At 55.0% G+C, this 12602-nt stretch overlaps 5 protein-coding genes across 5 annotated transcripts; 1 reads left to right on the top strand and 4 right to left on the bottom strand.

Moving 5' to 3' along the window:
- Positions 1-58: 58 nt before the first annotated feature.
- On the bottom strand, positions 59-598 carry CPAR01_14167 (uncharacterized protein; the record flags this gene model as incomplete). Its single annotated transcript, XM_060498418.1, has 2 exons — positions 59-179; positions 288-598. The coding sequence occupies 2 exons, from the start codon at positions 596-598 to the stop codon at positions 59-61; spliced, it is 432 nt and encodes a 143-aa protein (XP_060343152.1).
- A 529-nt stretch (positions 599-1127) lies between these two features.
- Positions 1128-3254, top strand: CPAR01_14168 (peroxin 8; the record flags this gene model as incomplete). The annotated part of the gene is made up of 1 exon (XM_060498419.1): positions 1128-3254. The coding sequence occupies one exon, from the start codon at positions 1128-1130 to the stop codon at positions 3252-3254; it is 2127 nt and encodes a 708-aa protein (XP_060343153.1).
- A 718-nt stretch (positions 3255-3972) lies between these two features.
- On the bottom strand, positions 3973-4296 carry CPAR01_14169 (uncharacterized protein; the record flags this gene model as incomplete). The annotated part of the gene is made up of 1 exon (XM_060498420.1): positions 3973-4296. One exon carries the CDS (start codon positions 4294-4296, stop codon positions 3973-3975), a length of 324 nt encoding a protein of 107 aa, XP_060343154.1.
- Positions 4297-6842: 2546 nt separating this feature from the next.
- CPAR01_14170 (uncharacterized protein) lies at positions 6843-7307 on the bottom strand (the record flags this gene model as incomplete). Its single annotated transcript, XM_060498421.1, has 1 exon — positions 6843-7307. A coding segment is annotated over one exon (465 nt), but the record flags the coding sequence as incomplete, so codon positions are not given.
- A 3331-nt stretch (positions 7308-10638) lies between these two features.
- CPAR01_14171 (uncharacterized protein) lies at positions 10639-11166 on the bottom strand (the record flags this gene model as incomplete). The annotated part of the gene is made up of 1 exon (XM_060498422.1): positions 10639-11166. One exon carries the CDS (start codon positions 11164-11166, stop codon positions 10639-10641), a length of 528 nt encoding a protein of 175 aa, XP_060343156.1.
- Between the last annotated feature and the right edge of the window lie 1436 nt (positions 11167-12602).

Raw genomic sequence — 12602 nt, forward strand, 5'->3', positions numbered from 1 at the left:
TTTTCATCGTGCGTGTAGTATGTATAGATGTTTGTGTGTGTTCATGTCGTATTCGTGTTCATAGACCACCTTGAATGGTGAAGGACGCGATAATGAGGACGAGAACGTTGATGACGCCCCATAGTAACGGGATCCAAGTTGACATGGAGAAGAAACCGGCACGGTAAACCGCAGCTAGGCTGTGACGCAGTATCCCATGTTAGCCTCTCTCTTTATCTGCCTCTCTATGTTTATCTTCTGCACTCCTATCTTTGACCCGAGTGCCAAATACGAGAAAGAGAACTCACATCAACCCAACAACACTACCCGCAACCAGCGCCTGCACGCCCGACACGATGAGGTACAGCAGCGGCACGGCCCAGATATACGTCAGCGACCCGCGCTTGTTGGTGTGCATGGCGATGGTGATGGCCGCCGCGCCGAGGTGCACGACGCTGTAGATTATCGTCGTCCATAGCACGGTGAAGCGCCAGATGTCGTTGATGTAGAAGAGGCTCCAGCGGTGGTCGTCCGTCAGGTCGCGGAGCTGCCAGTTGATGCTAGGGAACGAGGGGGTCTTGTAGTTTGTCGGCGGGTAGTCGCGCGCCGTTTGCGACATTGTTCGGGGTGTCGGGTGTTCTTTTTCGGTTCCGGTTCGATTCGACGTTGGAAGAAGGAGCGGATTTAGACGGTGAGAGTTGTAGGTAGTACGAGGTCGTTGACCTTTTTGTTCGAGGTTTTCGGAGGTTGTTGGTGTACCTAGTATAGGTAGGTAGTTGCATTTCCTGCGCGCGGTGACGATGTTGCTGGGGTTGAGTGGACGATCTTCGGGTGCCAATTGGGGTGGGCGGGAGGTGTTGCAGGGATGGCGCAGCTTAAGGTAAGCTCGAGGTGTGGCTTTAGGGGCGTGTCCCGTCGGTCTCCAGGTGCCTCGGCAAATGCGCCCGCCCGCCGAACGTCCTGCTATCGGCACCGGCTTCGATATCGCAATCCACCGGCAACATCACCAGCCGCACCTTCCTTTCACCACCGTCTCTTCCGTTGTGAAACTTCTTTTATTCCCCGTCTATGGTTAATTCCCTCTCAGAATAGCCGTCGAATGATCCACCAGTCTCGCGAAACGATACGACACGACCCGACCCGACACGATGCCGGCCGACAGACTCCTCAACACGGTTCTGCAGCTGTACCAAAACGTCCATGACGACCGTAAGACGGACCAGATCGTCGGCTCGACCGTGAACCTCCTCACCTCCCTCTCGAATCCGCTGAACCTCGGCGTCCTCACCTCCCAGCTCCTCATCGCCCCCGCCATCTGGCACCGCCGCGACGGCCTGCGCACGAGTCTGCGCATCATTTCAATCTACAACAGCGCCGCGATACGGGTGCGGCAGAACGAGCTCGACGACGCAAAGGCTTCCTCGGTCGCCAACAATGATTCCCGCACGATTCATACACCGACACCGACGAGGCAGGGTGGCGGTCTCAGCAGCGAGACGTGGGTACGGGCTGTGGTCAAGGGCGCCGATGACCGCTCCAACAGGTGGCAGCATCTGCTGGTCCTGACGGGTATCCTGATGGGCATGGAGGGCAACGATAAGCGTTCGTTGTCGCGGGGTCTGCGCAATACCCTGGAAGAGGCCGTCGTCACGGCCGCGAACCTCGCGCTGGAGCGCCAGGACGGGTCCTTCGCCTCGGCGTCCATCGTACTGGCGCTCAACTACGTCTTTCCGTTCCTCTCAGAGTTCCACCAGTCCGCCATCAACTACAACGCACTGCTGCCCATCACCGTGCTAGCCATCACGGGAGAGGACGGGTTCCAGGACGGCGGGTTCTTGGAGGACGTTCGGAGGGACGTCAAGCAGAACGGTCCGTTCGTGGAGTGGTCTCCCGCGTCGCCGTCGTTCAGGCTGCAGCAGGCGTTGGAGAGCAAGCCGCTGATGGGCGGCATGGGACCGCTGTCCCGGCTGGCGGCCTTTGCCGTCACGAACGCGACGGACTCGTCGGCCGTACTCGACGCGCAGGACTCGCTGCTCGAGTTTGCGCAAAAGCTATTTCAGCAGTGGCAGCGCAACCCGTTGTCGACGGTCGACGCCGCGGACGAGACGGCGCGGCTGGAGCACAACACGCTCGAGGGGACCTGGCCGGTCCTCTGGGGCACGCTGAAGAAGACAATGTACGCCACGGTCGCTGTCCTGCAGTCCATTGTTGGGCGCAGTCTTCTCGATCCGCGCATGAGGAACGATGTCATGGGTCCTCAGGTCGCGACCAAGACACTGCTCACTCTGCGGTTTCTGTTCTTCATCTCGTCGAGACACGGAGCCAGCTCGTTCCAGGCGTACACTTTTACCTACCTCACATCCCTCGACATCCTCGCACGGTTCGGAGATGCTTGCGTCTCTTTCCTCACGGAGACGAAGCCCCCTCACGCAGGAGTGGTGCCCCCCGGCCCCCTCGACAGAACACTAGACCTGTTCTACCTCAACGTCGCCGAGCACCTGCCCCTCAACATGCCCACAGAAGCCTGCGACGCGCTGATCGTCCGGCCGGCGACAGCTTACCTCACCCACACGGGTGCTCTCACATCGACGACGGTTGAGCTCTTTGAAGCAGCCCACAGCGCCGTCCTCTCGGTGCTCTCGTGCCCGCACAATAGCGCCCTGACCGTCACCCTCGTTACCTTTTACATCGACGCCCTATTCGCCTCGTTCCCGGCGCAGATCTCGACGCGGCAGTTCCGCGTGGCCTTCAAGACGGTCATGCAGATCGTCTCGCCACCCTTCCCCATCTCCCTCGCCGAGCCGCAGCTCTCCGAAACGCTCCTCGAAATGGTGCGCTTCAAGGCGCTGGGCGCGGGCACGGCACCGCTGCCCGCCACGCACGACGCGCTCGCGCAGGCTGAGAAGGGCCTCGAGGCGACCGCCGAGCAAACAGAGGTCCTCTCGGAGCAGAGCTCGCTCGTGCTGACGCTGGTGGATTCGCTTCCGTTCCTGCCGCTGCCGTTGGTAGAGGAGTGGTTGACGCTGACGGCGCAGGCGATGAACGAGATTGCGGACCCGGCTGTGCGGCGGCCTGTGAGGGATCGGTTCTGGGAGGTGCTGGTGAGTGGCGAGATGGATGTCGAGAGGGCTACGATTGGGGTTGCGTGGTGGACTACCAAGGGCGGGCGGGAGCTTGTTGTCGGGAGGGATCAGGTTCTGCTACAGCAGCAAGAGCAGCAGATGCCGTTGATGAGTGGTGCGATTATGGATGAGAGTAAGTCGAGTAGGCTGTAAGACTGTGGTCAGAGAGAAGCGTGTGATTTATTTTGTGTATCTGAGCGGCAATGAGATGATATATCATGTAGAATGAAAAATTAATATGAGCAGGAGGAATTCAAGGCCAAGACCGTCGAATCTAGATTCTACCATCATCGCATCCGTGACGTGTCAAGTGACTGCTCTTTCTGATATGAGGACTCGATGTACAGACACGTGTAGCAAGTCTCACGCAACAGGGAAGGAGGTCAGAATCCAAATTTGCCTGTGAGCGTCACGTAATGAGCTCTACGAGATGGACATGTATCACGGGACAGGGTGACCACTGTCACTGAACTGATGTTCCGTATTTGTATCTCGCTAGTCGTATGTAGTGGTGATGCACCGCCCTGCTTCTGCTTCTGTAGTCCTCCCGACAGTCGTGGTTCTGCAACGTTGTTTTCCCACTTCCCCTGGCTGGTGCCCGGCGTGCTCTCCACCCGATGCCCACTGTACTCGCGAGGCTCCCTTAGTGTCTGTAATTTGTTCCAATACGAGTAGAATGCCTGCTAGCCAATAGTTAGAAAGCTTGATGCTGTAGGAAATATCACCTATGTTCTTGCCTTACACATTCAGAAGAGAAATCCACAGATGCTACGGGTAGTAGCCAAAGCAAGCAAGCAAGCTATCCAGCCCTCTTCCTCTGTGCAAGAAAGGAGCCCACATCCAAAGCAGGCCGACCATCATCAAATCAACATCAATGAGACACCACAGGTCCGTACCACTTCTTCAACTGCATGACGACCCGGAGCGCGTCGTCAAAGATGAAGAGGTACGTCTCAAAGTTGCGGTCAAAGAAGCTGTCGGCGTCCGGCATGCGCGGGTCCTTTGACGCCTTGATGAGGCGCGGGACGACTCTCTTCAGGACGGCCATCTCCTTGTCCGTGAGCGGGTTGACGTGGAAGGACTGGCGGCCGCCGAGGAGGCGGGTGATGACGATGCGTTCCTGGCGGGTGATTTCTGGTGCGTCGGAGAGGATTTCCGAGGGGCCTCTGGCCGCGTTGGCTCGTTTGGTCTTCATTTTTGAGGGGATGGGTGTGCTTGAGGTGTATGGATAGAAGTGACGGTTTCCTTGCTTGTGAAGAGGGATGGGTGATGATGTTGGTGAGGATAAGGTGAGTTGTCGTAGGTCAGTGATGTGGAGGACAAGGAGATGTTGTAGGGCTGTACGATCTCTTGTTGTTGCTTGGGGGACAGATGTCTCTTTGATGAGGCAGAGAAGAAAAAGAGAAGGTTTTGTTTTGTGGATTGCGAGAAGGAAGGAGCGATCAAGACATCATGGTCTAGAGGAAGGACCGGCCTCGGGCTACGAGCAAGCTTCATACCCGCCCCCCTTCTCATCCGAATAATCATCGGTGTGAGTATATTCCTTTCAAGATGTGATGGCTTGTTTCCCTATTCTCGTGATCCGTCTTGCATTTGTCCAGTGGCTATTGATGCTGCATTGTAGTGATTCTACAGAACCAAGGAAACCGAGAGATGGCACGTAGCCGAGAAGTTTGCTTTGATATACTCAAGGTACGAGCAAGTAGATTTTCTCTTCGCATTAAACCCAGTTCTCACTTGATTTCTATAGGGGTGATAACGCGGCGTAACACAGGAACAGAGTGAGACGACAGCCGATGAAAAAGCTCGACAACCATGATTTCCTGCGCGTAAGCGAATCAAATCTACAAGGTTCCATGGGGCAGATGACTGGTGTTTGACAGTGGGAAATATCTCTTCGGTATCTCAGCGCTCATCTCGTTCATCTCTCTGGATGACTGTCATGCCTTCTCGCATCTGGGAAGGGCCATGCCCTACGAAGCGCATTGAAGGAGAGAAGATGAGCGGGCATTTGGTCTGGTTAGAGAAGCAACGCGAAAGCTCCTGTTTTGGATGCCAACATATGGCAATGATTGGTAGACCTTGCATCTCTCATTCCCAAAACTATTGCATTTGTAGGAGATGTGCTTCAGAGAATACTCCTCGCGTGGACGTCGGTATATCGCACGCCTCAACTTCAAATTAAAGTATTCTGGGATTCAGCAGCATAATATCAGGCCTGCAGTGGACAGAGCGAGTTCATAACCTGAAGCCTCAAGTCGGATCAGCAGGGGCTCGCCTCTCTTCACGCATACATGGATATGCCTGGGAGTATATGTCGAGAAGCACTGCAATCCAGGGCCGTCGCCAGGACACCATGGACTGTTGATCTTACCACTCTATGTTCAAGCTGGCTTAGATTGGTTCGATACTTGAAGTATCGAAAAGCAGTGGTTGGCCATCACGGTCTAGTGAGGATCGACGACTCCTGCCTCGTTTCTGGGTCGTTCGGCTGGACAGCGAGGGAATGTCCGGCAATTTTGGATGACAAAATTGCCCTCTAGCAGGAACCTGAGACGGTCGGCACTCTCAATGTTGAACGCAGTCGGACCAAAGAGACAGGAACCCCCAGTTGAAATACTCTTCCTAGGCCAAAGTCAAAAGCCACTTCTCATGGCAAGTCTGCAAGCCGGCAACTCCCAAACTTTTCTCGCTACATCAGAGTCGCTCAAACAACATAGCAAGATATCAGCCTTATTGTGCTCACATGCGAATGCATGTCTCTACTTCAAGTAGCAAAGAGTCTCCCCAATGTCACCCAGATCAAGTCGTGTAACAGGCGTGTAAGTCAAGAGTCAAGAGACGCGGCACCAAACTTAAACTCTATCTCATGCTCCCAGAGTCGCTCTGGGCCAAGCCGGTCCCAAAAACATGTATGCAAACCAACTACCATCAAAAAGCAAACTTCGAGAGAACATCAAAAGATTGAGTGTTCCGACACCGAGAGTCGAACTCGGATCTCTCCGGGACTTTAAATCATTTGATTGATTGAAAGCGGAGTATGCTAACCGCTACACCATGCCGGATTGTTTTTCTGAGGCCAACAGTTAGTATATAGAGGCAGAACTATGTCTGTGATTGGTCGTTCCGTTACTAGGATGACTAGCGGCGTGTCTGGGGTTGGTGGAATGTGCATTGACAGGGCGGTTCTTTTCTGTGATCCTCAAACGGCTCTGAACTGCTTGGTTTCCGGACCAGTCTGATGGCAATTAACATCGTGGTGACTCGAGCGTAAAGCCGAACCTGTTGCAAGTTTCCATGTTTAACTCAATTGAGAATTGCTACCTGCAGTCGGAAGACAGGGTTCACATAGAGAAAACCCATGGTTGGCATTGAGCCGCCAATGCGCCGACCCTTAAGTTGGGAGAGAGTTGACTTTGCCTAGTTTACTCAAAAGACGTTCAAGAATTGCCCGACATGCCACCGACTAACTAACTCACTTTCTCTTTGCTCGAAACAGCGATTTGACTTCTGTCTCGCTCAGCATTAAACTTATCACGAACAGAGCTAAACACAACGACCCTGGCCCGAAGAAACGAAAGGGATTTGAGCAGATTTCCCGAACCATCTCTCTTCGTCCCACGGTACGGACCAGGTTTCACATTGAGGTGGTGTCACTGGAGTGTGTTGCCTGAAGATTATGAACATCGGACGCGGCGGCATCGACACTTCTTGGCAAAACGACGGATGTAGTCCGAACGCTTATTTGTGAGGCATCAAGCCAAGCATCGCGACGTGACAAAGGTTCCCATGGAATGCCAAATGTCTAATTACTGCGTACTGCAGCCTGCAGGTATTCATGCCCTCCCCGGAACCCCCTCCGCAGCGCCCCGAGAGATGACGATCTCGCGAACCTTGACGGGTATCTGTGTTGGTACCTGGGGGCTTTGCGATCCTCGTCAACCTCGTCACCTGACTGACCGACGTAACCGCGCTGCAGTCTAGACTATTGACTGCTGCACATGGTGTTTGCGATGACCGTTGGAGTACTACACTACGTGCGGCGTGCCAGGTGCTGACATGAGCAGCAGTGGCCGGCGGCCAGCTACCCCCTCCCACACACCTCGACGAGCTTGGCCCAAAGAGGCAATGAAACGACAAGACTTGCGTCTGAAGGAATCCCCTCCCCGTCTTCAAATTCTCCACCAGCGCGGTCCACCACCTCACGGAAGAGAGGCACTGGCTCTGGCACTGGCACAGAGGGGAGCGCCCCGCCCTAGGGCTTCGCGTACCAAGTACGGGATGGGATGAGTTACGTTGCAGGAAACCTGGAAGAAAGGAGGGAAGGGAACGTGGGAGAATGGAAGAGTGCGACTGAATGCGACGCGGTGGAAGGTCCTTTTGGCTTTTGTGTCAGACCATTGGCTTTCCGATGTTCGGATGCCGCGGCGAACGATGGCAGGACCGCGCTGCGCGGAAATGGTCCGGAATTCGGAGGCTAAGAGGACTTGGCAACTTGCCCGGTTTGGTCTCAAGACTAGAATTTTTCTAGAACATGGGAGCGTCCCCGCTCTTCATTCTGCTCAGTTTTTCAGATACGTACCGAGGCTCGGACCACCTGGACCCCCGATCCGACGCCAGGACCAATTCGTCCAGACGGTCACCTGAACGGAGCCACCAAATGAGGTTGGCGACTTTCTCTCTTGACCTTCGACCGGCCACCGTGTTCACGGACGACACGACGGACGATAGACGACGGACGACGCAAGGTACTGCACTTGCACGGTCTGATCGACTGCCAACTCAACAATTCGTTTGCAACCGACAAGTCTTGGCTTCCTTCCTGGGGGCGGTCTCCCGATCTCTGGCGAAAAGACGAACTTTGGCGGCTATGCTCGGAAAAGTCAGACGACGTCGGCGCAGCCGCCAACCCAAACCAAAGAATTGGAGTGTATCACGTTGGGGGTTGTTTTGGAGAACATCTCCAAGCATGACGGAGGGTTGGAAAAATATTTCAACATCGCAGCTGCAGCATGAATGAAGGTGTGACGAAACGCCGCCGCCATTGCCCTCTCCCGAATGCTCGGGTCCTGCCGTAACAATGAGAGGCGTGCGTTTTGTCTTGAATGGGCAACAAAATCGTTCAATTATTGGCCGCCAATTCTTTTTTCTCTTCCAAACCTTTCCCACACCAGGATAGACCACCACACCAAACTTCAACCGCGTCCGACCTTTGGCCTTCGTCACAACTGGAGGGCGCTCCGCGGAGATGCAAATTCTGCATTCTCAAGGATCTGAGGCAGGCATCCATTAGTGTGGTCGCTAACGTTGCCTTACCGCGCAGTCTCGCAGGGATACCGTCTAAGTGTCGCTAGGCCTTTTGGGGGCTGCCAATTCGTGTCAATCTGTGCTGCAAGCCTACAAGCCTGCAAAACGCTTTCAGGGCTGTTACAACCTACGGCACTTCCCAATGCTGCCCGTCGCTGATCATTGCATCGGTACCGCCGTGCTCGAAGCCTGGATGTGATGCCAATGCTTTTAGACTGTCCACCAGATGCTTCAGCCTTCAGCCTTCAGACCGTTGGGGGGGGGGGGGAGGATGCCAGTCTAGCAAATGCTCATTCTGCCTTGTCGAAGCCCCCCAACTGGCGATCATTAGCTGGGGTAAGGATAGGTTTTTGATGCTTCTTATCTTCAAGTTCATGGGGGCTCCGATTCCCAAATAACGCATCTCAGCCTCATTCCGACTGGAGGACACAACTCGGAAATATCTACGCAGCTTTTTTCGCAGAGACCGACAGGCACCACCACACCCGCACTCTTTGTTTTGTTGACGGCCATCGAAACGTTTCTAACGTTTCGCCAGCCAGAGGTACATCTTGCGCAGGTACCTCCAAAATGCCACATTGGTGGAGGGGCATTGGTTTTTGGTGTGTGTGAGAGTGCCGCGCAACTGGACTGGACAGCAACCAGGTCTGAGGTTGGAGCTCTCCGCCGCCCGGATGCCTGGCTAGAGCTCAGGTGATCTGAAAATTTGATCGATTGTGAACGTGGCTCCGCTCCTGTTCAAAGCCCGGCCCCAGCTTCGTCTGATGACCCCAAGCCCAGCGAGCGCGACCAGTCGCCAGCGACGCCGGCCTGCCGCGAGGGCACGCCTGGGCCTGGGACGTTCTGCGTCTGGAAGGGCTGGGTGAAATGACCTCTTTTCCCTTTGCGCCAAGGATGGTCGTTCGTGGTGATGATGCCTCAACCGTGGTTCAATGACAGAACCAGTCTGTGTCACTTGGGTCTTGCGGTGGCCCTGTTGACGAATTTTTGGCTACTCAGGGAAATGCCTGTGGAGCATCTCCGAATCGGAGTGTGGGAGATTGGTCGTGATGGAAGTTTAACATTGCATCACTGTTTGGGTTCATCTGCGACCATCGCAATCCGCCAGCCTTGAACGGTGGACCTGGGCAGATAGGCCCAACGGCGGGCAATTGCATCTTGCATCAATGATGCATCTTGAGGAGCCGTACAGAGTATCCGTATCTACTGCCGTCCCCTTTCTTACACGCGCGGATGGATCCTCGATTCCGGTTTACTGGATGGACTTGGTTGACCTTTGGTATGATATCAGGTTCGCACAAGCGCATCAACCTACGGCTATTGTCCATGTCTGTCACGAATGCAACCGCAAACTTCACGTCTCCGAGTCAGCAATTAGTTTCCCCAGAGCAGGTGTTGCGTTGCATGTCTAGGCTTGGCAAAGTGTGCCGTATTCGAACCTTGCCGCAACGATCCGACGAGGACAACCTCTTTTGGGGGTGTCGTGACGGTGATTGGGGGCAAGGTTCCCCAACATGACCCCTTCCCTGAGCTTCGACTTCAAGAGAGGGTGAGAGGGAGATGGGAGCCAAAAGAGCCAAGAGATGGTGCGGGCAGGCCCTGGTCAGACGGCACGGGGCCTCGAATTACTTCAGGAACGTGATGAGAGTCGAGAAACTCAAGCTTTTTGGTGGTGGTCACTGGTCAAGCCGTCAGAGGAAAGAGACTGCCCGGCACAATATCGCATAGGGCGCGATGAACAGCTCAACAGCCACCTCCTAAGGCTCCTAGTGTATGGAGAACACACTACGAAGTACATAGTAGGCAGGCTCCTGCTCACAGACTCCTCCCAGAGACTTCAGACCGGTGGTCGTCGCTGACACATTTGGCCTTGGTTGGCCTTGGATGGAACGGAGGTTCTGGACCAATAATTGCCCACTTTACAGGACGAGGCAAGTGCCTTGGTTTCTGGCCCAGCTTCCCACCTTTTTTCCACGGGACGAATGCTCATGTTAATGCCTTGTGTGCCACAAAAACATGCCAGTTGGGAAACTTGGCCAGGGGTGTGTGTGGTTCTGGAGGGGGCGCATTCTACGCAGTAACAGCTGGACAGCAAAAGTGACTTCCAATCAAGTACTCCGTGCCCGTCCTAGCTTCTCCAATGCCATATAACCAAGAAGAGTCCCACCTCGTGCGCAGATTGTTGGTGGAAAAGGGTTTTGAAAAGCTTTTCTGGCCGTCCCAAACGTTTTCATACATCATTGAACTTGACCTTTGGTCCTTGAATATAGGACGCCTGATCTGCGAGAACCCAGAAAAGGGATGCAGGGCACATCGAAACGCCGTTGAAATCCGTACGAGCCGTCAACCAGACTACAACCAAACGAACGACGGGAGGCCGAGACAGCGCTACAGCGACATCGCGCAGCAAGCCATCATCACGCCCAGAGCCGGAACCCAGAGGGAAGAGACGCACGCCTACCTTTACGACCCCTCTTACCTTCCACGTCCCCCTTCCCTCTCCCGCGAGTGTGAGAAGCGGGGTTTGACTGAGCTGGCGCAGCATCCACGCAACTTGCCCAGCGAACTGCATCGTCGTTGGAGCTGAGCTCGGGAAGCGAAGCATCGGGTGGGAGGCTTTTTGCAGCAATCCATCCACCAGCACCAGCACCAGGCCCGAGTTGTCCTTCCTGTTTCCCCTTTTCCTTGTTGGGTTACCTTCACCATTGGAGCGACATATCGTCCCGTTGACCCTCTCATCCATCCATCCTACGAGCATCGTCGTCTCGTGCTTGCTGGCTGTTCGTCGTCAAAGGTGCCACAACATATTGGCGGCCCCAGCTGCGTTTGGATCGTCAAAAGAGAGAAAGAGGCAACAGATTCTGCCACCACACACCCTTCATCGTTCGTCGTCTGCTGCTGCTCACCCGATCCTCTTTTCTCTCTCAGTTTCGCCCTCTCACGTTGTCGGAGCAGCCACCACCAATCCAACTCAACCAGCCACTCAGCTCTCATAACTGTGTGTGGTGTGTGTGTGTGTGTGTGCTTGGTCTAGAAAGATCGAGACAACCAGTGACAGAGATCCTAGGTGAGAGAAAGAGGCCTGACCTGACCCTCTCACCCATACGAATTGAACATCCGGTTGTCTGTGTGTCTGCACAGCATCTGCACCAAAACGTGGGGAAGACCGTGGGAGAGAACCAAGACACACAAACCGCAAGGAAAAGAGAAGAGACAAGCAGGTCCCATCCTGTCAAGTTGTGTGGACGTTGTGAAGCAGAACATCCCGTCCTTTTTAACAGGAACAACGACCCGGTCAAGCTTGGCCTACAGCCTGTTCCCCACACACCCCCTCGTTCCCTCTCTCTCACAGTCGGAAGTCTTCTCCTGATCTCTCCTCTCAAGAGGGACACTCACACGTATCCGTACTCACCACACCCCCCTCCTCCTCCTCCTTGAATCCCCTCCATCCCCACCGTCCCTTCTCACAGTCACCAGTCACCCATCCCATCCCATCCATCCCTCATCCCTCACCCCTCTCCGCTCGTCGCTGCACGCCCACTCCCACGCCGGCGGCCCTGCTCGGTGGTGTCTGGCAAGCCGCAAAGTCTGGGTCTAGGCGAATGGCTGGAGTGCGCCCCCCCTCAAGCTGCCAGTTTATTATCATTACATAAAAGACCGCCGCTCTCTTCCATTTCCTTACACACTGCAACCTCTCATCGCTGCGTCCCTTATCTCTGGGCTGGCAAAAACAAGCTGTCAAAGATTCAACTGAAGCTCAATTGCGCCCGCTTGGATGCCTTTCCCCCCAGTCACAGTCTCAGCAGCGCACCGCTCCGTACCTTATCTCGCGGCTGTTTAGATTCTCCCACCCTTTCCAAGTCCCTCTACCACGCTGGCGGTTTCGCCCCAATTCTCGTGCGGGCGCTCGTAGGCGCCACTGGCAACTTCTCCCCCGGATATCCCTTTTTCGGGCAATTTTTTACGACCCCGTCCCTGCTTGTCATCTCTTTTGCGCCCGCAACCACGCGCGAGAAGTGCCAAACACCCATACAACGAACACTTCCAGAACATCGTAGGGCTGGGAGTGTGGAACACGCGACGTCACAACGGCGTCCTATCTACAGATCCAGATCCAGATACAGATCCTCCCGTGCTTGCGTTGCCGCTGCCGCTCACGCTGCCGCTGCCGCCAACGCCGACCGGCAACCTGCC

This window comes from Colletotrichum paranaense (genome assembly GCF_030867605.1).
Source record: "Colletotrichum paranaense strain IMI 384185 chromosome Unknown Scaffold_14.1, whole genome shotgun sequence".
Taxonomy (NCBI): Eukaryota; Fungi; Ascomycota; class Sordariomycetes; order Glomerellales; family Glomerellaceae; genus Colletotrichum; species Colletotrichum paranaense.